At 39.5% G+C, this 24,876-nt stretch overlaps 1 protein-coding gene across 1 annotated transcript; it reads right to left on the bottom strand.

The window, feature by feature from the left end:
* Positions 1-5,219: 5,219 nt before the first annotated feature.
* Positions 5,220-24,191, bottom strand: slc1a5 (solute carrier family 1 member 5). Its single transcript, XM_066704119.1, has 8 exons — positions 23,474-24,191; positions 16,689-16,731; positions 16,211-16,297; positions 14,924-15,090; positions 14,410-14,643; positions 13,119-13,313; positions 12,258-12,392; positions 5,220-9,611 (listed from the first exon to the last, which is right to left on the bottom strand). The coding sequence occupies exons 1-8, from the start codon at positions 24,025-24,027 to the stop codon at positions 9,383-9,385; spliced, it is 1,644 nt and encodes a 547-aa protein (XP_066560216.1). The 5' UTR covers positions 24,028-24,191; the 3' UTR covers positions 5,220-9,382.
* Between the last annotated feature and the right edge of the window lie 685 nt (positions 24,192-24,876).

The raw sequence follows: 24,876 nt of genomic DNA, 5'->3' as shown, positions 1-24,876 counted from the left end.
TAGCCAGCGGGGAATTCAGAGTCTGATCTCTGAGGAGAAACTGGTAATCAAAGATGTTGTAGCAGGTGGTGGCTGTTTACTGCTCCATTTGCACTGTCTAAGCATATTGGTACATTCACACGAAAGTCAGTGAATGCAAGGTCACACGAAAGAGGAATTGATTCCAATAGTAGCTCAACTTACCAGTCTAAAAATTGAATTTAAATGTGTATTATTTAATTGTTTAATGCTGAACAGAAATATTAATGCAACATTTAAAGTGCTGGTCCCATGTTTCATTAGCTGAAATGAAAGATTCCAGAAACTTTCCATATGTGCAAAAAGCTTATTTCTCATGTTGTCTGCAAATTTGATTACATCCCTCCATTACCAAGATATTCCATCCACCTGACAGGTGGACTGAGACTAAAAAGAAGCCCTGGACCTTGACCCAGACCGGCTCACCATAACTGGCTTCCGATATGCATGTTCATACACCAGCCCCTAATACCACCACCAAGCTACATCATAGCTATTGTTGGGCACTAATTCAGTACTATTTTCAGAGAACTACAGAACAAGCACTCTGCAAACTGTAATAAGAGTTCTGCAGAACACATAGTGAATTGTCATGATTGAACAACATCCCTTCTTTATCTGAAGCTCAGATGGTATACTATCTAGAACAGCAGCAGCTCCTCCATTTGATCAAATACATGAATCACTGTTTCCTTCTGCTAATAAAAAGAACTAGTTTGAACAGGATCCTCTTTGGCATGAATGTTGCTGGCATTGGCACTAGCAGCACTACTATGGGATACAGTGGCTCACCCCCCTTGGACTTTTCCACATATCATTGTGTTACAACATGAAATCAGAATTGATTTAATCAGGAGTTGTTGCCACTGATCAACACAGAAAATGTATAAAATGTCAGAGTGAAAAATATAATCTGCAGATTGTTCTAAATGAATTATAAATACGAAACAAAATAATTGAATGCATAAGTAATCACTTCTTTCAGTCAATATTTTGTAGAGGCACCTTCGGCAGAAATTACAGCCATGAATCTATCTGGATCAGTCTCTACCAGCTTTGCACATCTGGACTAAGCAATATTTGCCTATTCTTCTTTGCAAAATTGCTCAAGCTCCATCAAGTTGGATGGGAACCTTTGGTGAACAGCAATTTTCAACTCTTTCCACATATTCTCAATTGGATTGAAGTCCGGGCTTTGACTGGGCAACTCCAGGACACTAACCTTTTTGTTTTTAAGCCACTCCAGTGTGGCTTTGGCTGTATGTTTGGGGTCATTGTCCTGCTGGAAGATTAGTATTCTCTCAAGTCCCAGGTCTCTTGCAGACTTCAGCAGGTTTTCTTCCAGGATTTCTCAGTACTTTGCTGCATCCATTTTGCCCTCTATCTTTACAAGGTTTCCAGGCCCTGACACTGAGAAGCATCCCCATAGCATGATGTTGCCACCACCATGCTTCATGGTAGGGATGGTGTTCTCAGGATGATGTGCAGTGTTAGGCTTGCCCTAAATGTAGTGCTTAGCGTTGAGGCCAAAAAGCTCTAGCCCAGATTTGATATGAGTTTTTTTCAACAATGGCTTTTGTTTTGCCACCTTCCCATAAAGGCCACTTTTGTGAAGCACCTGGACTATTGATGCAGTATGCACAGTGTCTCCCTGCTCAGCCATGGAAGACTAACTCCTTTAGAGTTGCCATAGGCCTCTTGGTAGTCTATGTGACTAGTGCCCTTCTTGCCCGAATATGTTTTTGAGGACGGCCTTATCTAGGCAGATTCACATTTGTTCCATATTCATAGTAATGGACTTTACTGTGCTGCGAGGGATATTCAATGCCTTGGAAATTTTATTATATCCTACCCCTGATTGGTGCTGGTGAAGAACCTTATTCCGGATTTGATTTGAATGTTCCTACATCATCTTCATGATGTAGTTTTTGTAAAGGAATTGTACTAACCAACTGTGGAACCTCCCAAAGACAGGTATATTTATCCTGAAATCATGTGACACACCTTAATTGCACAGAGGTGGACTTCATTCAACTAATTACGTGACTTATAAAGACAATTGGTTTCACCACAGCTCAAGCTGGTGTGTCATAGCAAAGGGGGTGTTTACTTTCAATGCATTCAATTATTTTATGTTTTGTAGTTGTAATTTAGAACAATTTGCTGATTATATTTTTCACTTTGACATTATGGACATTTTCTGTGTTGATCAGTGGCAAAAACTCCTGTTTAAATCCATTCTGATTTCATTTAACATAATTAAATGTGGAAAAGTCCAAGGGAGGTTTTGAGAGCCATTCCACCCATCATGCTCGTTTGGTGTCCATTAATAATGGAGTGATCCAAGGATCCTATCCAGTCTATTTTTGAATGTTCCCAAGTTTTCAGCTTCAACCACATCGCTGGGGAGTTTGTTCAGATTGTGACAACTCTCTGTGTGAAGAAGTGTCTCATGTTTTTTGTCTTGAATGCCTTGAAGCCCAATTTCCATTTGTGTCCCCGGGTGCGTGTGTTCCTGCAGATCTTGAAAAGCTCCTCTGGTTTGATGTGGTTGATGCCCTTCATGATTTTGAAGACTTGAATCAAATTCCCATGTAGTCTCCTCTGTTCCAAGGTGAAAAGGTTCAGTTCCCTCAGTCTCTCAGTAGGACATTCCCTTCAGACCTGGAATAAGTCTGGTTGCTCTCCTCTGAACTGCCTCTAGAGCAGCGATATCTTTCTTGAAGTGTGGAGCCCAGAACTGTACACAGTATCCAGATGAGGTCTAACTAGCGCATTGTACAGTCTTAACATTACTGCACTTGTTTTAAATTCTACACTTTTCACAATATATCCTAACATTTGTTTGCCTTTTTTTTGCTTCCCTACGTTTGGATGGAGAAAGTGAGGAGTCCACATAGACTCCAAGGTCTTTCTCATGGTTTACATCTTCCAGTTCTATTCCTCGCATAGTATGTATGTAATAACTTGCACTTTCATCTGCCAGGTGTTGGCCCACAACTGAATATTATCTAAATCCCTTTGAATAACCTGTGCTGCCGAAATTGTATCTGCTGAGCCACCTATTTTAGTATCATCTGCAAATCTGATATGTTTGCCAACTAACCCAGAGTCCAGATCATTAATATCGATTAGAAAAAGCAAAGGCCCTAGTACTGATCCCTGTGGAACTCCACTAACAACCTCACTCCAGTTAGAAGCAACTCCTCTAATCGACACCCTCTGTTTCTTATACATCAACCAGTTCATAATCCATCTACTTACATTACCCTGAATACCCTGAATTTGAGGATCAGTCTTTGGTGTGGAACCTTATATCAAAAGCTTTCTGAAAATCTATATCATATCATATGCTTTCATGTACATTTGCATACATTTGCATACATTTCATTTGCATACAGCTGCACTTGCATGTTGCAAAAACTCAAATAAATTAGTAAGACATGATCTGCCTCGTCTAATCCCATTCTGACTATCACCAAGTATATGGATTTCATTAAGATGCTCTTCTATTTTCTGTCTAGCATTTTTTTATCCAAAATTGTAAAAGTAATACAGGTAAGACTAATTGGTCTGTAATTTCCTGACTCAGTTTTGTTCCCTATTTTGTGGATAGGTATGACATTTGCAGTTTTCCAATCAGTTGGCACCTTGACACCATTGATACCATTAGAAAGCTGATAGTCTCAGCTTTCATGGGATACCAAACACTCAGTGAATAACATGACAGTGAAGAGTACACTTTATATTAAACAGAAACACATGTGTTCATTTAAGGGTATCAGTATCTGTTAGTTTAAGGGCTTAAAGTTAAGGGCTACAACCTATCCTCTTTAACCCAGGAAAGTCATTGGAAATCCCTGAATGATCTCCTGGAGATATCAAATGTAATATCCCGGCCCATTGTAATATCCATTGAGTGGACCAGCAGATAATATTTTTGTAATTTGCGTGTGTGTGTGTGTGTGTCATGCCTGCGGCCCACAGATGCTCCAGATGGCCAGTCTACTACTAGCCACAGATGCTTCAAGTTTTAAGGGAGCGTGCAATTAGAATGCTGACTGCAGGAATGTCCACCAGTGCTCTTGCCAGAGAACCGATTGTTCATTTCACAACTATAAGCCGCCTCCAACGTCGTTTTATAGAATTTTGCAGTAAGTCCAAAAGGCCTCACAACTGCAGACCACGTGTAACCACGCCAGCCCAGGACCTCAACATGCGGCTTCTTCAAATGTGTACATTTCTGTGGTCAGCATGCTAAATGCACACTCCCTCAAAACTTCAGACTTTTAATCCGTAGATGAGGGCCTAATTCATGTATTTCAATTGACTGATTTCCTTATATGAATTGTAAGGCTTTCCATACTATTTTTTGTATTCAGCAATAGGTCAGAAAAAGGGTAAAATATTTTATTCCATTGCTGTTTTCTGCAACCTGGGACCTGCAGATCCCCAGCACTCTGTATTAGTCAACTAATAAGTCACAAGTTTGTAAATACTAGGGAACATGCCCAGTAATTTTTTCAGTGAAGGGATCTCTGGTACATGAGGGGATGTATGGTATTAAGATGTTTGTTCTAAATGATCTGGAAATGACAGAATTAGCCAAAACACTACCTACTTAATCGATCAGAATGAAGTCTTTATAAATTGATGATCTGAGGGTGACGTATAAGGCCTGCTGGACTGGGAATGGAGATCTTTGCCTGAAAGAATCCTGGTGCTGTCATTCAATGTAGATCACTGTCCATTGAAATACACAACAGCAATCTGAAGGTGCAGCAAAAGGTGACATCATTGTCTTGTATTTGTATTATAAATCTGAAAAACCTGCTAATAACATGAGAAGCATGTCCTGTACCTCTTATATTGTACATAAATGTCATCCCATGCAGAGAATCATCAGTTTAAAATGTCTCCAGTTATAAACGTTTCAGGATACTTAATGACGTTTCATACATTTGTTTTTAATAAAACAGATTGGCTACTGTAAGACAGTTACCATGGATTATTATTTGTATATTTATTGGCAGATGCCCTTTTCATGGGTGACTTACATGTTACATGTGTGATTTACAGTAAGTTAAAAGGTTGTGTGAAGGAGAATAAGAAATATTATTTCATGCAGCCAGAACTGCTCAGCTTCGCTTCCAGGTCCTCTCACCCAAAATGAGACATAAAAAGTTGACGTACCAGATATATATAATACAAAGACTTTATTCTAAGACAGAAAATTGGTGTAGAGGTCAGAAGACTCTACAAGAGTGTTGTCCATTTGTGTTCTTTGGCCCCATAGTTTGCACAGCACTTTTACAGCTATGACACAAACTCTCCCACACACACAGGAAAGCAATACAGGATTTTACAAATAATGCGATGCACAAGACTTAAATCAGACATCACAATACAATAGAAACACAACACAGGCATCATTTTAAACCTTCCCACCACCGCTTCTCCCAGACTATATGTTACCTTAAATGCAACCAGTGAATTATATTATATTGATCTATATCTAAAAAAAACAACTAAAATAAAACATAAATACACATAACACATTTACACTGTTTAAAAAATATTTGGACATGAGAGTACCATATATTAATCCTTGTTGGTTTGAATATAACAATCTGGATGGTCGATGGTGGAGGGAATGGGAGGGAAGGTGAGGGGGCTAGGAAAGAACTTACAACAGATAGAAACTTATTTGTTCCGTCTGTCCTCTCTAATATAAAAATCACCCCATTTAATTGTTAAGCTAAACACTTAGTACTGTTTCCAGAGAGGATAGGGGCAGATTTTTAAAGGAGACCCACCAACCCTGTAGGAATGTGACCCTACGTACCAGAGTCTGGCCATCAACAAAACTACACTTCCATCTAGATAAACATTTTTAAGCAGTCTCACTGACAAGTTCATAATCATTATATAACATATACTATATATGATTTTCTCTTTAAACACTTAGTCATACCAATATATTTTTGGCTTTTCCCGCCAAAGCCAACTCCTATTACACTGCAGTTTGGTCCTTTTTTCATTTGACATGGTATACAATTTCTACAAAACAATACAGGGCCAGCCATTGTGTTTTAATACAATCTCAGCTTTGAATTAACAAGCTTGCATTAACCAGTTCCCAGTTATGGGCTTGGTTTGGGTCCTACCGTTTTTCATTACCATCTGTTCCTACATTGCTCAAAAATCCTGATGAATGACATTGTGTAGCTTATGCAGAATAAATATTACACAGCTTCAGAGATCAGACAATATTACAGCTTTCAAAAATATGTACTTGAATCTCCTAAAATTATGTAATGTTGAATGTTATTTTATTATAGAAATTATGCCATCTCTCTCATCCTTTAATCTCGCCAATTTCACACTAGGATTTTATAGATGGAAACATTGGAGCACATTTTGGGTTGGAAAGCTTTGGAATTTGATGGAGGTCAATATTGAATTCCCAGCTTTTACCCCAGTGTCACTACACAATAAACTACAATACATATACTATATTGCAAATAGATTTTGCAGGGTAAGTATTGCACAGACACTGAAATAAAGGGATTGATTTCAAAGCTTTCCCACAAACCTCATTGGGGTCACGCTTGGGCGGTGTCATAAAACAACAGAGACCAGAAATATATTATAGCCTATATATACACACACACACACACACACACAAAATAACAATGTAAAGATTTTTAAACAAGCAGTTTAAATAAATACAAATAAGCAGAAACAAGAGGGTGCAACTTAAGGGGAGAAATCTAAAACTAGAGTACATTTAATTACAGTTTTCAACCTAAGTCTCTACTGGCTTCTGCTCTTCTAGGCAAAAGCCCAAAAGTTTTGGCACCAGCCCCAATAGACTTTTCCTCAGTAATTATGTAGGGTTGGTGGTGGGCTTCTGCAACATTCCAATCGCTCCACTTTTAGCCAATGTTATAGACAACTGAATGGTCTACTTACACTCACCTAAAGGATTATTAGGAACACCATACTAATACTGTGTTTGACCCCCTTTCGCCTTCAGAATTGCCTTAATTCTACGTGGCATTGATTCAACAAGGTGCTGAAAGCATTCTTTAGAAATGTTGGCCCATATTGATAGGATAGCATCTTGCAGTTGATGAAGATTTGTGGGATGCACATCCAGGGCACGAAGCTCCCGTTCCACCACATCCCAAAGATGCTCTATTGGGTTGAGATCTGGTGACTGTGGGGGCCAGTTTAGTACAGTGAACTCATTGTCATGTTCAACAAATCAATTTGAAATGATTCGACCTTTGTGACATGGTGCATTATCCTGCTGGAAGTAGCCATCAGAGGATGGGTACATGGTGGTCATAAAGGGATGGACATGGTCAGAAACAATGCTCAGGTAGGCCGTGGCATTTAAACGATGCCCAACTGGCACTAAGGGGCCTAAAGTGTGCCAAGAAAACATCCCCCACACCATTACACCACCACCATCAGCCTGCACAGTGGTAACAAGGCATGATGGATCCATGTTCTTTCACCTTTCTTTCCCATTCAGACATTCAGTTTGGAGTTCAGGAGATTGTCTTGACCAGGACCACACCCCTAAATGCATTGAAGCAACTGCCATGTGATTGGTTGGTTAGATAATTGCATTAATGAGAAATTGAACAGGTGTTCCTAATAATCCTTTAGGTTAGTGTATACCATTGGCCGTTATACACTTTATATGAAGGATTTTAACATGCCATTCAATCAGCAAACAATTTGAAATCTCTGTGTATGGATCATATGGGTTCAGATACTAGAGGATTTGTTGCAACTAAGTATAACTACTCAAGCAATCTTCAAGTACTAAATAACATCTCTTCATGAATACAGGTTATTTTAAGACTCATTACATGTCCCTTCTTAATGTCCATATTGCTTTGTTACAAAGAGCAAGGGGCTTGCTTTCTATGAATTTCCATATAGGCTACTGGAGATCCAGTACAATGGAGACACCTGACTAATGTCTAACTTCATATTCATCACTTAAATTATTTTGATTGTGTGCAATGTTTGTGAAGCATATGGGAGTATTGTCTGTAATGGGTTTTGAGTATTCCAGCAGTGAAATACTCATTATTTATATCCCTACCATGTATACTAATTGAAAAAGTCTGATAATTTTAAATCCTTTTCAAATCAAAACAGCTCTAAACTGTACTGTTCACTTAAAAACTATACTGATCTCACCTTCATATGTTCTTTCCTGCGTTTTATCACTCTGTACACTTCTATCAAGGAATTAGAAACCAGTAAAAAACCATGGTGACCTAAATATTTCCCCCCAGCCTCCAATCATCATACCAAATTCACTAGGGACCTTGTGAAGGACCAACTATCTTGATGTGCAGACTGCTCCAACCAGCATTTTTCATAGTTCGCCAGTGTGCTACTGCTACATTGAGAATTATCTAGCAATACTGCTATCATCACAGTGTCTCTGCACTATGCTCCTAATATCTTCACTTGTCCTGTTATCTCAAATTGCAATGCACAAAATAAACTCCATATACTCCACAAAATATACCAATACACTCTCCCCCAATCCAACCCCACTCAAGATGGCTGCCATGTACTGGACATCCAATATGGACATGGTATATTTATGCTTATTCCGCCCCAAACCTAGCACAGTCCAAAAGGACCTAATGAATTTGCAGCATTTTCTAATGCGATTACAGAACTCTTAATTCAGGAGAACATGTTTCAGGTCCTTAGAAAGTATTTTTGTAAGGATTAGTGTTCTTGCTCTTATACACACTGTCATATCATCTTTGCCTGAAACTGAACAAATGAAATGCGGAACCCACATAACATCCATTAAGCAAGAAACAATAGTTTGGAGTAGTTGCTTGGTAGGAGGTTATTTTCAGAAGGTACAAGGTGTTTTGGAGCTGAGAAAATTAAAATATCAAAGCTATACCAATGTATCAAACGAGGTTGCCATACACAATGCAGGGTTTCCCACAGAAATTTGCACAGGCACGCCGGGGGGATGGTGGTGGTTAGGGTTGACGACGAATCGTCAACCAGGAAGCGGGGGGAGGAAGGGGTTGCTACCGAACTTAATTTTGGCCTAAATAAAGCTGTGGGAAACCCTGCAAGGCGTTGGTCTGAGGTGGGTGAGAGAGACAGGTTTGCAATGCAGTTGTGGTTTTGAAAGAATAATTTATGGTAAAAACGGTTTTTGTATTTGAAACAATACATGCTTAACAAAAATAGAACACATCTGTTTGCAGATTTCCTTCCTCTCTCATTTTTGGTAATGTAGTTGCCATTTGTAATTGCTTGAGCACTGTCTGCTAAGACCATTAGTGAGAAGCAGGCCTGTTTACATAACGGACTCTTTCTCGCACGCCCCAGAGGCCATGCCCTCTGCCAGCTCTGTACTTGGTTTCTTGATCAGGGGCATATCCTCCTCTCTAGGCAGGACATTCTCTAGTTTGACTTCAGTCAGCTCTGCCTCTGTACTGTTGCCAGCACTCCGATCCACAAAGTGCTGCAGGAGCCCTGCCCCAAAGGCATCGCCTTCCACATTGATGACGGTGCAGGTCCGGTCCCTGGGAGAGGAAAGACAGTAAGATCACTGAAGAACAATAGAGGATTCACAGGTTTAGTAAATAATGAGAGCAACAGCTACATTTTGCTTGATTTATTTGTAATAATGTTGGATTGTTGATAGAATAAACATGCCATAGCTGTTTAGAACCTTTGCCAGTTATATCACATAATCTGTACATTATTATTTGTTCTTTATTTATTTTAAATCATCGTGGCAGTAAGCTTTTTTCTGGCCAAGATTGGATACACGTCTGTCTGGACTTTAGAGCCTAGACTATAATGAGCACTATCTGGACCACGGATGGGAAACTCAGTCCTCCAGGGCTGGATTTCTGTAATTTCTATGTACAGTGAGGAAAAAAGTATTTGATCCCCTGCCGATTTTGTACGTTTGCCCACTGACAAAGAAATGATCAGTCTATAATTTTAATGGTAGGTGTATTTTAACAATGAGACACAGAATAACAACAACAAAATCCAGAAAAACGCATTTCAAAAAAGTTATAAATTGATTTGCATGTTAATGAGGGAAATAAGTATTTGATCCCCTATCAATCAGCAAGGTTTCTGGCTCCCAGGTGTCTTTTATACAGGTAACGAGCTGAGATTAGGAGCACTCTCTTAAAGGGAGAGCTCCTAATCTCAGCTCGTTACCTGTATAAAAGACACCTGTCCACAGAAGCAATCAATCAATCAGATTCCAAACTCTCCACCATGGGCAAGACCAAGCTGTCCAAGGATGTCAGGGACAAGATTGTAGACCTACACAAGGCTGGAATGGACTACAAGACCATCGCCAAGCAGCTTGGTGAGAAGGTGACAACAGTTGGTGCGATTATTCGCAAATGGAAGAAACACAAAATAACTGTCAGTCTCCCTCGGTCTGGGGCTCCATGCAAGATCTCACCTCGTGGAGTTTCAATGATCATGAGAACAGTGAGGAATCAGCCCAGAACTACACGGGAGGATCTTGTTAATGATCTCAAGGCAGCTGGGACCATAGTCACCAAGAAAACAATTGGTAACACACTATGCAGTGAAGGACTGAAATCCTGCAGCGCCCGCAAGGTCCCCCTTCTCAAGAAAGCACATGTACAGGCCTGTCTGAAGTTTGCCAATGAACATCTGAATCATTCAGAGGAGAACTGGGTGAAAGTGTTGTGGTCAGATGAGACCAAAATCAAGCTCTTTGGCATCAACTCAACTCGCCGTGTATGGAGGAGGAGGAATGACCCCAAGAACACCATCCCCACCGTCAAATATGGAGGTGGAAACATTATGCTTTGGGGACAGGACAACTGCACCTCATCAAAGGGACGATGTACGGGGCCATGTACCGTCAAATCTTGGGTGAGAACCTCCTTCCCTCAGCCAGGGCATTGAAAATGGGTCGTGGATGGGTATTCCAGCATGACAATGACCCAAAACACACAGCCAAGGCAACAAAAGAGTGGCTCAAGAAGAAGCACATTAAGGTCCTGGAGTGGCCTAGCCAGTCTCCAGACCTTAATCCCATAGAAAATCTGTGGAGGGAGCTGAAGGTTCGAGTTGCCAAACGTCAGCCTCGAAACCTTCATGACTTGGAGAGGATCTGCAAAGAGGAGTGGGACAAAATCCCTCCTGAGATGTGTGCAAACCTGGTGGCCAACTACAAGAAACGTCTGACCTCTGTGATTGCCAACAAGGGTTTTGCCACCAAGTACTAAGTCGAAGGGGTCAAATACTTATTTCCCTCATTAACATGCAAATCAATGTATAACTTTTTTGAAATACGTTTTTCTGGATTTTTTTGTTGTTATTCTGTCTCTCACTGTTAAAATACACCTACCATTAAAATTATAGACTGATCATTTCTTTGTCAGTGGGCAAACGTACAAAATCGGCAGGGGATCAAATACTTTTTTCCCTCACTGTACCTTTCAATTAGAAATTAATACCTGGACATGACAGGTGATTTGATGTATTATCCAAATTCTTAGTTCAATTAAGTCCTTAGGTCTGGGATTGAATGAAAACCAGAGGACAGCATAGCCCTTAAGGCCTGGAGTTACACACCCCTGGTCTGAATAATGTATCTCTGCTTAAAATGAATGGCAGAGGTATGCACCAGGTACTGGTTTGGGAACAAGAGCTGATAAAACATTTATTCAAGTGAAAAAGAAGGGTCATCTGTCTGTGGGTGGTAAGAACAACTTGGACTGTTCGTTCCAGATTGAAACCAATACTGTTTGGACTATAGATCCCAGATTGAAACCAGTGCTGTCTGTACTATAGGGCACATATTGGAGTGGGACTGTCTGGACTATAGAGCCCAAATTGTAGCCAACGCTATTTGGACTATAGGGCCCAGACAACACTGCTTTCTGGACTATAGGGTCCAGATTGGACTCAGTGCTGTTTTTTCCTTGGTTGAAGAAGAATTTATTTGGTTGACTTTCTTAATTGATTACATATTCACATGTGTTCCCAGTATTTAAAAATTGGTGATTTAGGGTCACCTATAAGATTAAGTGGGAGGGAGCTCTCCAGGACCAGGGTTTGGACAGCCCTGCTATAGGCTTTACCCACTCAGGAACCCCATGAGTCCTTTCCATTCATTCTGCCTCCCCAAAGCCCTTTCCCCTGTTCAAGTGGCAAACACTTACACCAGCCAATCCACCGCCAGAATAAGGGAGATGTCATTGGTGGGCAGCCCCACGGCCTCCAAGATGATGGCGAGAGTCAGGACACCCCCCGCCGGGATCCCTGCAGCACCCACACTGGACGCTGTGGCCGTCACCCTGCCAGGACAAGAAACATTAATCAAAAGCCTGATTTGTTATCCTACAGGTGCCTCTTTAGGTTTAGGCAATCCACTCTGTAGTCGAAGAAGTGGTTATAAAGAAATTAACACATTCATCTCAGACTGTTATGATGTTGACTTTTACAACATTTATGATGAGTACTTTGACGTTTTTAAAGAAATCTTAAAACTGTTGTACCTGCAACTGTGGTGTCACAGAAACCTTTTAAAAAACGACCTGATTTTTTATATTGGCTAAGTATATAGCAAGTACAAGAAAAGCTTTTTTAGGTGGTTTTACATTTTTACAGCAGTAAAAACACCTACAGACTTAAAATGGTTATTACTTATTATCACCATGGTGCCTTTATTCAGGACTAAGTTTTAAATAAAGGTGCCATGATATCAATAATAATAATATTAATAATATATTGGGAAAATTATCTGCACGGACAGTATTGCTTAAAAAAAAGGAAAAACCAAAGCGCACATACTCTGCCCCCGCTCAATTATAATATAATAATAATAATAATAATAATAATAATAATAACAATAATAATGACTTGGATACATTTCCTATAGGGGTGCCTACTGTTACAGAATCATTTTTTTTAATCAATTTTAATGTGTCTATAAATATTATCAATGTAACACTTCAGCATGTCTTGAAATTATCAAGGTGTACCATGATTAACCTAATCAGAGGTGGGAGAGCCAGACTCACAGGATAGTGATAACCTGGATGAAGTTGAGGGGATAGTCATTGAGTTGGGCTATGAAGACGGCTGCCACACACTGAAAGAGCGCTGCCCCGTCCATGTTGACTGTGGCCCCGATGGGCAGGATGAAGCGGCTGATGTGTTTGGATACTCCATTCTTCTCCTCCACACACTTCATCATCAGTGGCAGGGTAGCTGAGCTGCAGGAAGAGAGGAGAGAGGGCGTTAGAGAGGGAGGTGTGGTAAGAAATAAATAATAAGAGAGGAAGAAGGCACTGGACCATTTATCCAGGCTGACATACTGTAAGTGGTACACAAGTATGCATGCGCAGCAAAAATATTAAAATGTGCTCTCATAACGGGGCAAATGCATACCTATTTAACCAGTGCCGGCAAGTGTGTGTAACCGCACAGTGGCATGACGTGGGGGCGGCACCATCTCCAAGTTTACTAACCTTTCAAACCTTGCATATATAACCTATTACTAGCGTATAACTGTTATAAACAAACACACAATAGTGTGGAGTAATTTTAGGTTATCATGACAGTGGTATTGGATGAAGTGGGGTTTAAAAATATTTATGTAGGTCTGTTTAATTAATAAAGGCTAGGCTCTTCTCGCGTCCTGGTGTAATTTCATGAGTATCACTCGGTAATCAAAAGTCATGCAGCTTTGATTTAACGAGAGCCCGCCCACTGCCTGCCCTGCCGCATCCGCTGCACGTTTGGTGTGAAAGGGGGTCCGTGGTGACTGCCATGCATGTCAAAGCACCCTACGCCTGCAACTGAACTGTGGTTGCAAACAGCACATTGTAGGCTCAATCAGAAAGAAAGAAACTCATGTCAGGTTGAAAGTGGAAGAGAAGATGAGAGGGACAGCGAGTTGGATGATTTTTAATTTGTGTGAGTACCACACCATTCATGCAGGTACTCATGAGAGTACTACTACCAAAACATTATGTCAACCCCTGAATATATCAATACTTTGGCAATACTAATGTGATAAAAATAAAGCTTTTCTAATTGAATATAAGAAAGGGGGATAGAAGGGGAGATTGCTTAAGGAGAAGGAGGTAGAGTGGGGAGCTGGAGACAGAGAGACAAGGAATTTGAGACACAGAAGAAGGCAATGCAAGCAAGAGAGAGAAAAGAGGTGGACAGAAAAAAAGATAGAGATAAAACTAGGAACAGATATTAGATGAGTTGGAAATAAAGAAATAAAACCACATAACACAAAGAGAGAAAAGAGAACGTGAAATAAGATTGTGATGGGCGATTGTGCATTGAGCTGTGTACCTGGAGGAGGTCCCAAAGGCGGTGGCCAGGGCAGTGCAGATGCCCCACAGGAAGGTCATTGGGTTCTTGCGGGTGATTGCGAAGTATATGAGGGGCAAAACTATCAGGCCATGCACCACGTGGCCCAGCACACAGCATAAGATGTACTTTCCCAGGCTGGCAAAAAGCGTTGCCACATCCTCCATCTCCACGATTTTTGCCGCTACCAGGAACATGATACCAAAAGGGGCATACCTGAGGACCATAGTTACATGTCAATGCACTGCGGACATCCATTTGCTAAACCTCCCATAGTCAGATGCATATTCTACAACTCCAGCTTTTCCCTTAACCTGCAATTTTGACTTACAACAGGTTATGATTGTTTAACAGCCATTGAGAACAATTAGCTAGAACTTAGTATCAGGGAATATACAGCATGATAAACACTTGCTCACCAAAACCTCATATAAAGGTAGAAACAGATGCACACACTGACACCCTGAGGATATATGGGGAGGGCAGCCTAACTCACCACATGATCCAGGACACCAGTACCATGGTGGCCTCATTGAAGGAGTTGAAGAATTTGATGAGGATCTCACCCTCCTCTCCCAGCTTCCTCAGTGCCACTCCAAACACAATAGCAAACACCACGAGGCCCAGAATGTTCATGCCATCTGCATCCACACCAAAGGGCACCTGTGCCAGGGAGACAAGGGTCAAATCACAGATCTAATCACAATGTGTTTAATAGGTACAGGGCCTACCCTATGCATTAAATTGTACCTAAGCAGTATTTCATTAAAACTGTTATAACTGAAAAACATTCTCTTTCAGTCATAGTATTAAGATGATGAAGATGATGAAATTGACTAATAGCAAAGCCCCCTTCCTGGACTGAAATATTTGCTCCTTGACCATTTCATTTTTATGTTTACTGTATAATTTTGTACATATTTTTTGTGTGGTCAACATGGTCTCCCTCTCCCTCATCCCCAGTCCGCCTCCAGAGGTCCCCGTCTCCAAATTCTTGTCTTGTTTTCGCCTGGCTTTTTCCTCAGCTAATTACTGCTCAATTACTTACTTAATCCTCATTTCCCCATTATGGCACACACCTGTTCCCTAGTTCTCATTGCAGATAATTTATAACCCTTTGTTCCCTGTCTCCCACACAAATTAGTGTTTGGTCCCAAGTGACAGTTCTGAGCCTTATTTCCTGAGTGTTGCCTACCAGTGTTCCAGACCTTTGCTTTCTCTGTAGACGCTGATTCTTGCATTCCCCAGTCTATCTTGTTCACCTGATCCCTTGACCACCTGCTAGTTTTTCTGACTAAGAGTTTTGTCTTGCCCCTGTTTTACTTGTTAACTGGCTTTATACACCTCACCTGTTCTGACCCATCCCCTGTGCTCTGCACCTGGGTTCAGTAACCCCTTCGAGTTTGTGTTTCTTAAATCAAACATATACAATTTGTGATTTTAGACTTTTCTTAAAATAATTTGAAAGTCTGAATTGTTTTAATAATGAGTGCAATAGTTTTATCATTTTGAATAATGTAAAATAGCTAGAAATAGCTAGGTATAGTGTGTATATATATATATATATATATATATATATATATATATATATATATATATATATATATATACAGCAGCACAGTACAAGTTTTTTACTAACTAAAAACAAGTATTTTTTTTTTATGTAAGTATTATATCAGCAATCTACATTCACATATCAAAAATAAAAGCCTACAACTGGTGAAAACACTTTAAACTGACTAATGTTTTGTTTCAGAAAATGGCTTTACAAGCCACTCCTTACCTTCTCTATAATGTACATGGTTTCGATAGCCCCAGACTCATTGGTTATGTTCTGCGTTATATTTATCGACTTGTAGCTTGTGGCGTACTGCAAAGAAAACCACAAAGGGCACCAGTTACTGGAAAGATTAAGGAAGAAGTGGAAAATAAAAGCTGGAATAGTATGGTTTTTCTGCAGTCCCTCCATGCGGTATAAACATCAGCCATCTGTATTGGGAGCCTGATCGGCAGTGTTTGTCCCTTCTCCCTTTTGTGCTGGGTGTTGTGCAGAAAACATATTATTGCGTCCAGGCCATGGATTTGAACTTGGCATCTGAACACTGAGTACCGTACAGTTCTTGTACAGAGGTAACAGGATATCTTGATTAGTTGTTATTAATGAACTTAAATGAACACAGAATGGCCGTCTGCTTTTTTTTTTTTTAATTAGGTCAAATATTTGAATTCAATAACTCTCAAGAAGGAAGATATGCACTTACTGATTGGAAAGCTGCTGACACCAAGTTGGAGGGGAATATATTCCTGTAAGAAAATAAAGTACATTATTCTGTGTACCCATGGAAATTATTTTTAATTTTTGTCACAGCAAATTCTATTTTCTCTTTTCTTTTTGTACTCTCCCTCTCTCTCTCCAAAACGAACAGTTTTCAATTGTAGCAGAAAGCCCCTCTCCTGAGATTTCTATGACAAATACAAAATCCTGAAAAGTGTTATCAGAGCTTGTACTACATTCCAAAACTGTTTTTAATGTTTAACAGAGCTATTAAGCACTGGTTTGATATTAAAAGAAAAGTAAATAGTTTTATGAACTATAAATACAGTTATGCTTTTGTGTGACCTACATTATGTCCTTTAAACTCAGTAGTACAATAGAATTCTTCATTATCAGGATTGACCTTTATCCTTTATTTTTCATGGAAAAGTGTATTACTCATGTTTCCCTCGTAAAATCCTGGCACCTATAGCTAAGAAAGTGTCAGTATCTCATCCATTGTTGTGCCTGGTGTTTTTATCACAGCTTTATAAACTATACATAAAATCAGATCCCTTTTTTAGTCTGTCAGGCTCTCAAAACTATTTCTGCAGTATCCAGATGTCTCAAATGCATTCATTTATTAAGCAGACTGATGCCCTGATTTTGTAACAGAATTCATATCTACAACCCAGGCATTTCCTGTCTTTAGGGATTAACATATGGGATTAATAAACAAACACACTACAAAGCTATTTTCTTTCCCTCATTTGACCTAAATATAACTGGAATCCTCCTACCAACAGATTACCTGACAGTGCAGTGTACTAGGACAGCATACATTTCCATGGAAATAAGAAACCTCAAAATTCAAGCACTGGACTGTTTGTGTATGTCTGTTCATACAAATCCATTTGCAGTGTACAGACCGGTCTCATCAATATAACATAAAAACTAGTGCTGCAACAATCCTCAATTTTGATAATCGGTTTATCTGTCGATTACTTCTTCGAATCAATTAATCGGTTTAAAAAAAAAAACATCAATTCCAGCACGAAATGCAATGGAACGTTTTATTAAAAAAAACTAAAGTTTTGTGTTTTTCCTCATCTTGCAAAATGCTTTCTTTAAAACAACTAGAGATGGCAGTAATAAAACCTATAGAAAATATATGTGCCAAAAATAAAGTGTTTTATAAAGTGCATATAGCAACGGGTGTTTTTACATTGTTTCTGCATTTTACAAGCATTTTTACTCTTCAGTTTGAAAGGTGCTAAACTGTTTTGATAATGAAAAATAAAGAAAACGCATTAAATTCAGTGTTTACAGGCTTTGCTACTTAAAAAAGCTTCAACGGCAGTCCAATACTTCAGTATGGAGGTAGAATGTTGTTGTTTTTTTAAATAATAGAGACAACACGAGCATGCATAGTAGTACAATATTTACATCAACATGCCCAAATTTAAAAAAACCTTTTAAGGATCTCTGTTAGTTGTGAGTTTTTAAATCCTCTTAGCCTTAGCTTGTTCCCCATTTTTGGCTTGCTTTGTTTTGTCTGTATGTATTGTACTGCTGTATTGCCTCTTTTTACTATGTCTGGTTTGACTTGTAGCACATGGGTATAATTAGAGACCCAACTAATCAACAATGTTCCCAATGATTTTTAATAATCAACTTTATCATTTACATCAATTAGTTGTTGCAGCCCTATATAAAACAAACATATTTCAACCAGCTTCTAGGTTTGCTACAGAGGTCTGTTAAGGATTTTCAGACCTGTTTCCAGTCAGTTACTAAAACAGGTGCAAAGCAGTACCGCACTGATGATAAATACAAGTGGAATATTGTCTGACTGCAGTGCTTAGGGCCTACCTATAACAGCCATCTTCCTGTTTCTACAATACCCTAACAGGCAAAGACAAATTTTAAAAGTTTCTACATCCATCATCAGTAATAAAAAAGTGATCTACTGATCATGTTGAAAATTTAAACAAAGAAGAGAGGGATAGATCGGTTTACAATTAAAATACTCAAACAGATCATACACTTCCAGATTTCAAACATGTACAGGAAGATATTTAAAGATACATATAGAGTCTCAGGGATTCCGTCTGGGTTCTAATTCTGCTGCAGTGAGGTACGAAACCCAGTTCAGGTAGTGAGAGTACAGTCTTCTCGTACATTTTTCTGTGTTATGCTTTAATTATTCAAATTATTAAATTATTATCTGATCATTAACAACAACACTACCAAATGCAACCAAGCAAACAAAAATGCCACAAAATCGTAATACTATTAAGGAAATTGACTTGGATCATTACTTTTAACAAGATATACTATTTTGTTTGAGCTTTGAGACGTTCAACTGCAGGGTTTGTCAGCTGGCATGCTGCTGAACAGTGGGCCATGGACAGATCTGTCTAACTTGGCTGATATGAAAGCCCTCTCTGAGACGCTGTATGCTTCCCTTCCTGGAGAGGTGTCTATATATACATAGTTGGAAAGCAGTCTCCCCCTTGAGTGGCTTTGATGAATCACGCCTCTAGAATGCTGAGCGTGTCTACATTTTTATTCTGGGACCAGAAAGGGTGGAGTAACGTCCTTGGCAGGAATTAACCGGAGACAGAAATAAAAATACACCCGTCATCTTTCCTCAGAGTGCTAAGAACTGGAAGGAAAATTAGGAAGCGGAGCTAGCGTCTGTACCTCGTCTTTTAAAAAGCATCCTAATTATAAAGGTCTGATTTGGAAGAGAGTTGCTCAACGTGTAAAAGTTATTTCAGAGTGTAAGAACAGACCCCTATAATCCAGACAGCGCTAGTTCCAATCTGGGCCCTACAGTCCAAGACAGAGTTGTTTCCAATCTAGTTACACTGTTCATACCAACCACTAGGTGCTTTTACACTGCCATTTCTGACCCAGATCAAATGCATCAGTACATTTGATTATGAAAATATATATTTTCCCTACAACATTTCCTTGCTTTGATCTAGCATGTTTAACAAATCGTAGGCTCTGTAACATGAGTACACTGAGATGTGGCCAGAGCAGGAGCAGTCAGTGCACAACATAAGCACCAAACTAACTAGTGATAGGGAGACTATGCTACAAGTTTTGTCTTCATTGTGGGCAGTAGAGATCCACACAGCACTACACACTATGAAAATCGAGAATGAAAAAGTGTGTCCAAATACAGACACACTCAACTAACTATATATAAAACTTGAACTTGCCCTAAGTAGAATGCACAGCAAAATACATGACATAGCTCCTAATCCAGTTTACAAACCCCATCCCCACACCCTTGGCATAAATGTCACCTGTCTGCATGAAGCCCTGCATGACACAGAAAGCCAGTACAGCATACTTCTGTGTTGGTCCCTGCTCCATTTTGTGCTTGGTATTGTGTCAAACATTAGACTGTTTTACTATATTTACCACAGTTGTTTATACCATAGGGTGTTTATTTGTACAGTACTAGAGAATTTAAAACCGTGAAATTCGTATTGGTAATGTCTCAGTGATACATTTTAATATAAACTACTAAAAATCTTTAAGAACATACATTTGAGCCATGCCCCATTACCCCCCAATTATTATTATTTCTTACCACCACCATCTTAAAAACCTGACCAGGCCTTTACAATTCTATCATTTCTAGGTTTTTCTAAGATTTTTTTCATTAGAGTTGCGGAAAAAGTAGCTCTGGAGAAAGAAACTGAAGTCTAAACAGAAAGAAAGAGCATTTCCTTCACTGTTCTACTAATGCTGCCGTTTAAGGGCACAGACTTTTCCCATTAGACAAACAGGATCTGACCAGGCCCCTTCACACTCTTGGGTGCCTCCAACATTTACAAGAAGTACATTACAGCACATGGTCTGTCATTGAGGGAACTGATAAGTACTGCAAAAAAAGTGAAATTTGGCACCCATTTGGTATATTTTTATTTTTTTGCAGTAATTAACTATGAATGAACAACATTCCATTTTATTTCAAAGAAGGACATGGAAGTGTCATTCTGGTTAAGGAAAGAGTGATGTAATCAGAAAAGGGAGGAATGTCAAGAATATATTAAATGGTTGCAAGAAATTATATTTAGACTGTCTAATTGAAATTAGGTTTTATTACAGCTTTGTTAGCTGAAGAAAAAAAAATGATGATACCATGACACTTGTTTACTAGTTTATTTTTGTAATTACTAGACTGTATGTACCTTTATTTATCAATTGACTAGCTAAATAGTTCCTGCACCATTTTGTAAACTGTAATGTGTTAAGTAAGCAGCTTTTACAAAACCAACATCCTCAGAGTTTATCTCTCAATACTGGATGTGTACCTTCCTCCCTTACAGTTACAGACAAGTACTCCACTACAACTATTCAATTTCACAGTTTTTTTTAATTTGCATTTCATTACTTGAAGGACACCTACATTACTGCCTGTACTATGGACGTTCATTTGTCACTATCACTATGATATGGAGTGCACTGTGCAACCAATTACAGTTCTCTACCTTTACTGAGGAGGGAAGTGTCCCAAAACTGACACTAGCCCAAGGATAAGAAATATTTGTTGTGGAACAGCAAAAGGGAGAGAGACCCTGGTGTTTTTGTGCTTGGTGTTGGGTCTTGGTTCTAGGCTTCTTATTTAAATAGGGAAGAGCTGACTTGACTGCCTTTGATGCACATCAGAGCAACTTATTCTGCAGTGAGAGAAGTTCAAACGGTGAAGCACAACTCAAAACACAAACCAAGTGGTAAGACATGACCAGAATTGACCACATAAAGAATTCTTCAGGAAAATATTGACTGTCCTCACTGCAGGCGTCTGACTATGTGCAATGGGGAGAAAAACTAATATAGATCCCTTCATCTTGGATCCCACAATCAAGATACAGGGAAATAAGAGGAATCTGTAAGAATTGTGGACCACAATTTCATTTTTTGTGTGTAGATACTAACAGGCACAATGTTTAATTAACTTTACCTAATTTGTTCTTACTAATGCTTCAATGCCTACCCTGATCCATTAAGTTCAGCCAACTTATTTTCTAAGCCTCTTAAATGGGTTGACTTTTCACAAAAGCACACACTTGTCAAATAGCACAGTGAGTTTCTTGTGCTCCTGCTTTTAATCAATCAGACTTGCATAACTTCAAATTAATTCTATTTTTACATATCAGTCTCTGCTGCCAAGAAGGGTAAAGCTGCCTAGACTGCCTAGGCCAGACACCCCAGAGATCGTTTTATCTTAGATATACACTAAACAGCTAGACTAAGTCGATTGAGGTTCCAGTCCTCCATTATTGACCCTGCTTCCGACAGCGCTGTAAGCAACGTGAATATGATACAGTTACACGTAACTTTTTTGGGATTTAATTTATGTTAAGTTAAACGGTATTTTTGAAGTTTAGATAATGTACATTACTCCTTAACACCTGGCATCTAGCTATTTAATTGATATAGTTGCGAAAAACAGCTGTAGAAATGCGAAAATGAGCTGTAGTACAGTTCATCTATAACATCATATACATAAAAAAATGATAGAATCTTTGCAATATAAACCTGTATGTATTATACAACGAAATCCATGCGATAAGAGTGATACAACACGTTCCTGAGAAGAAAACAATATTAAAACATTATCCATGTCTATTTTCTATATTGTTTTCTAATGTGTATTTAATTCTTAATAGTTAAGTTAAAATATGTTAGGTAACAGTGACAAACTCACAGGATACTAGTTATGATTCAGGACATATGAATAATATACATTTGCAGTAATATCATAAATCGTATATCCACTCTTCAGCATTATGTAGCGCACATGTAAAGCTGGGCACTGTGTCTATGGGACTGATGTCCCGGGACAGCCTGTGCGGGACAAGCAGCGTGCCACGTGTGCCGCCAGGCCGGTCTGCGCCTGCGCGGAGCTGAGTCACACTGTCAACCGCAGCCTCCCGCGAACACAAAGCTATTGTAGACGTGCAACACTCATCCCACAAGCGATTAAAGCCATTTAAGACATTATTTATAGAGCATATCAACTATTTCCGAAAGCTACCTACGGAGCAACATGAATTCATGTTCTTTTTCAGTCTTATGACTATATATTGACTATTTGTAGGCAAACGAATAATCTGACCGCGTTTTTCCCTGACCTGACATTGCTCCTGCCATTATCATCACACTGGATGGACAGAAGGTGGAGGTTTTTTATTATTATTATTTCCTCGTCCCTAAACAAATTTCAGAAGAGAAGGTGCGGCGCTATTGAGGATTGGTCTGTTTACTTCCTGGTCTTAGCTGTATTCCACGTGTCCCCAATATGTGACATGACAGTGTGGTCCATGTCTCGACTTACACAAGTAATTAGTAGCCAACAGACTATTAAAAAAAAATATATATATATATACAATTATTTTATTTATTATTATTTAACTCAATATAGTGCATGCAGAAAATCAGATTGTTTAACCGTTTTTACTTGCATACAAACATTTGCAAATATAATTGAAACCTACATTTTTAAATGTAAATACATAGAGAGATCCTCCTTAAATATATAAAGTAAAATAAAGCCAAAATGAACAAGGGTATTATCTGAAAGATGGTGCTGTGTCACCTGTCGCCTTAGCAGCAGAGTAACACAGCTGATGCAACTCTGTTCAGCCTTTGCCTAACCCACGCAGCCGCGCAGGCGGGCCTGCCGAGCACGCAGCCACCGCGGGGACACCCGTCCGGCCACCGCGGGGGACGTCACTCTTCAGGGGACGTGGAGCTTTAAGTTACCTGATAAGATCCAGGAATGAATCCACCACTTCTTTCGGCTCCGGCAGCCCACTGTCTAGTCCGAGCACGCTGGGTTTGGCACCGGTACCTTCCCCGGGTCGGATGATAAAGGCCATCGACACCCCGATAGCAGAGGCAATTAATGTGGTGACAAGAAAAAACAGCATTGCCCAGCCGCCTAACTTGCCAAGGGCTTTGGGGTCGAGACTGGCGGCTCCTGAAACCAGGCTGCAGACGACCAGGGGTATGATGATCATTTTCAGCAGCCGAATCAGCAGCTCCCCGGGGAAGCCGAAATAAATGACCTGAACGCGGCTCAGTCCTGCGCTCCGCACCCCGAGTCCCATGAGCACCCCGAGGATGACCCCCGCCACGGTGAGGATCACCAGCAGGTTGGCTCTTACTATCCTCTTCACTCGCTGCTTCATGGTCTCCGCAGCGCCCTCTTTTCCGTGCCCGATCAGGCCGTTCGCAACCGTAGAGTCGCCGGCTTCCCCGACGTCCATATGTGCTTCTCCGTTAGAGGTCCCCTTCGCTTCGTGCTGTTCCGCCATTATGACTTAGTACAACAAATAAATATTATTAAAAAAATGAAATAACACTAATGGTGGTCCCGCAACCCGTCTGCTTGTCAGAGCGTGTGAAGTAAGTGTGAGACCCGCAGCCGCTTCGCACATGCAGTCTGAGCGCATCTGCTCAGCGTGTGCCGGAAAAAGCGAGAGATGGGTGTGTCCTGCACTGTCTGGAAACCCCGCCTTCCTGCCTTGCTGGACGTCACAGTCTCCTCCGTCTTTGGTTATGATGCTTTTTTACATATTGCATTATGCTTTGAACTGTACCGTGTTATTGCACTTTGTATTGCTCTTATAAGTAAGTCACCCTGGATAAGGGGGTCTGCTAAGAAATACATAATAATAATAATAATAATAATAATAATAATAATAATAATAATAATAATAATAATAAAATGGTAATAATAAATTGTAATTTTAAGGTGAAGTAAGGACAATCTACTTATGCATATTGAATTTGTGTTTAACGTTCTGAGAGGCTGTAATATGCTAACACAATTATTATGATCTATGATGATTATTGTTACCAGTACACCTATACCTATCTACCTTCCACAATAAATAATAATAACTATTAAAGGCAAACTCACACACATCTGAACATCTAAATTGAAGAAAAGAACCACATTTTATATTTTGTTTTCAGAGGCTTCATTTAGTAAATAAGTTACATTTCACTGCTTCACTTAACATAGCAGATTGACTGGCAGTATAGGAAAATAATTACAATTTTAATAAGTGTATTGGCAATGTGTATTGTACATAAAAAATATAAGAGTATAGTTATGTTATGTGATATATAAATCATTTTCACTGTAAATAGATAACATT

Source organism: Amia ocellicauda, chromosome 5 (assembly GCF_036373705.1).
Source record: "Amia ocellicauda isolate fAmiCal2 chromosome 5, fAmiCal2.hap1, whole genome shotgun sequence".
Taxonomy (NCBI): domain Eukaryota; kingdom Metazoa; phylum Chordata; class Actinopteri; order Amiiformes; family Amiidae; genus Amia; species Amia ocellicauda.
Note: the sequence above shows the minus strand (reverse complement) of the source record. Positions and strands in the feature narration are given on the sequence as shown.

What these genes read in the sequence shown, in the direction of transcription:
- slc1a5 (XM_066704119.1), bottom strand. Translation starts at nt 24,027, where the DNA reads ATGGCGGAACAGCACGAAGCGAAGGGGACCTCTAACGGAGAAGCACAT. An exon ending in TGTCAGCAGCTTTCCAATCA is followed by an intron (nt 16,298 to 16,688) that starts GTAAGTGCATAT and finishes TTTTCTTTGCAG; the next exon opens with TACGCCACAAGCTACAAGTC. An exon ending in CTGGTGTCCTGGATCATGTG is followed by an intron (nt 14,644 to 14,923) that starts GTGAGTTAGGCT and finishes TATGGTCCTCAG; the next exon opens with GTATGCCCCTTTTGGTATCA.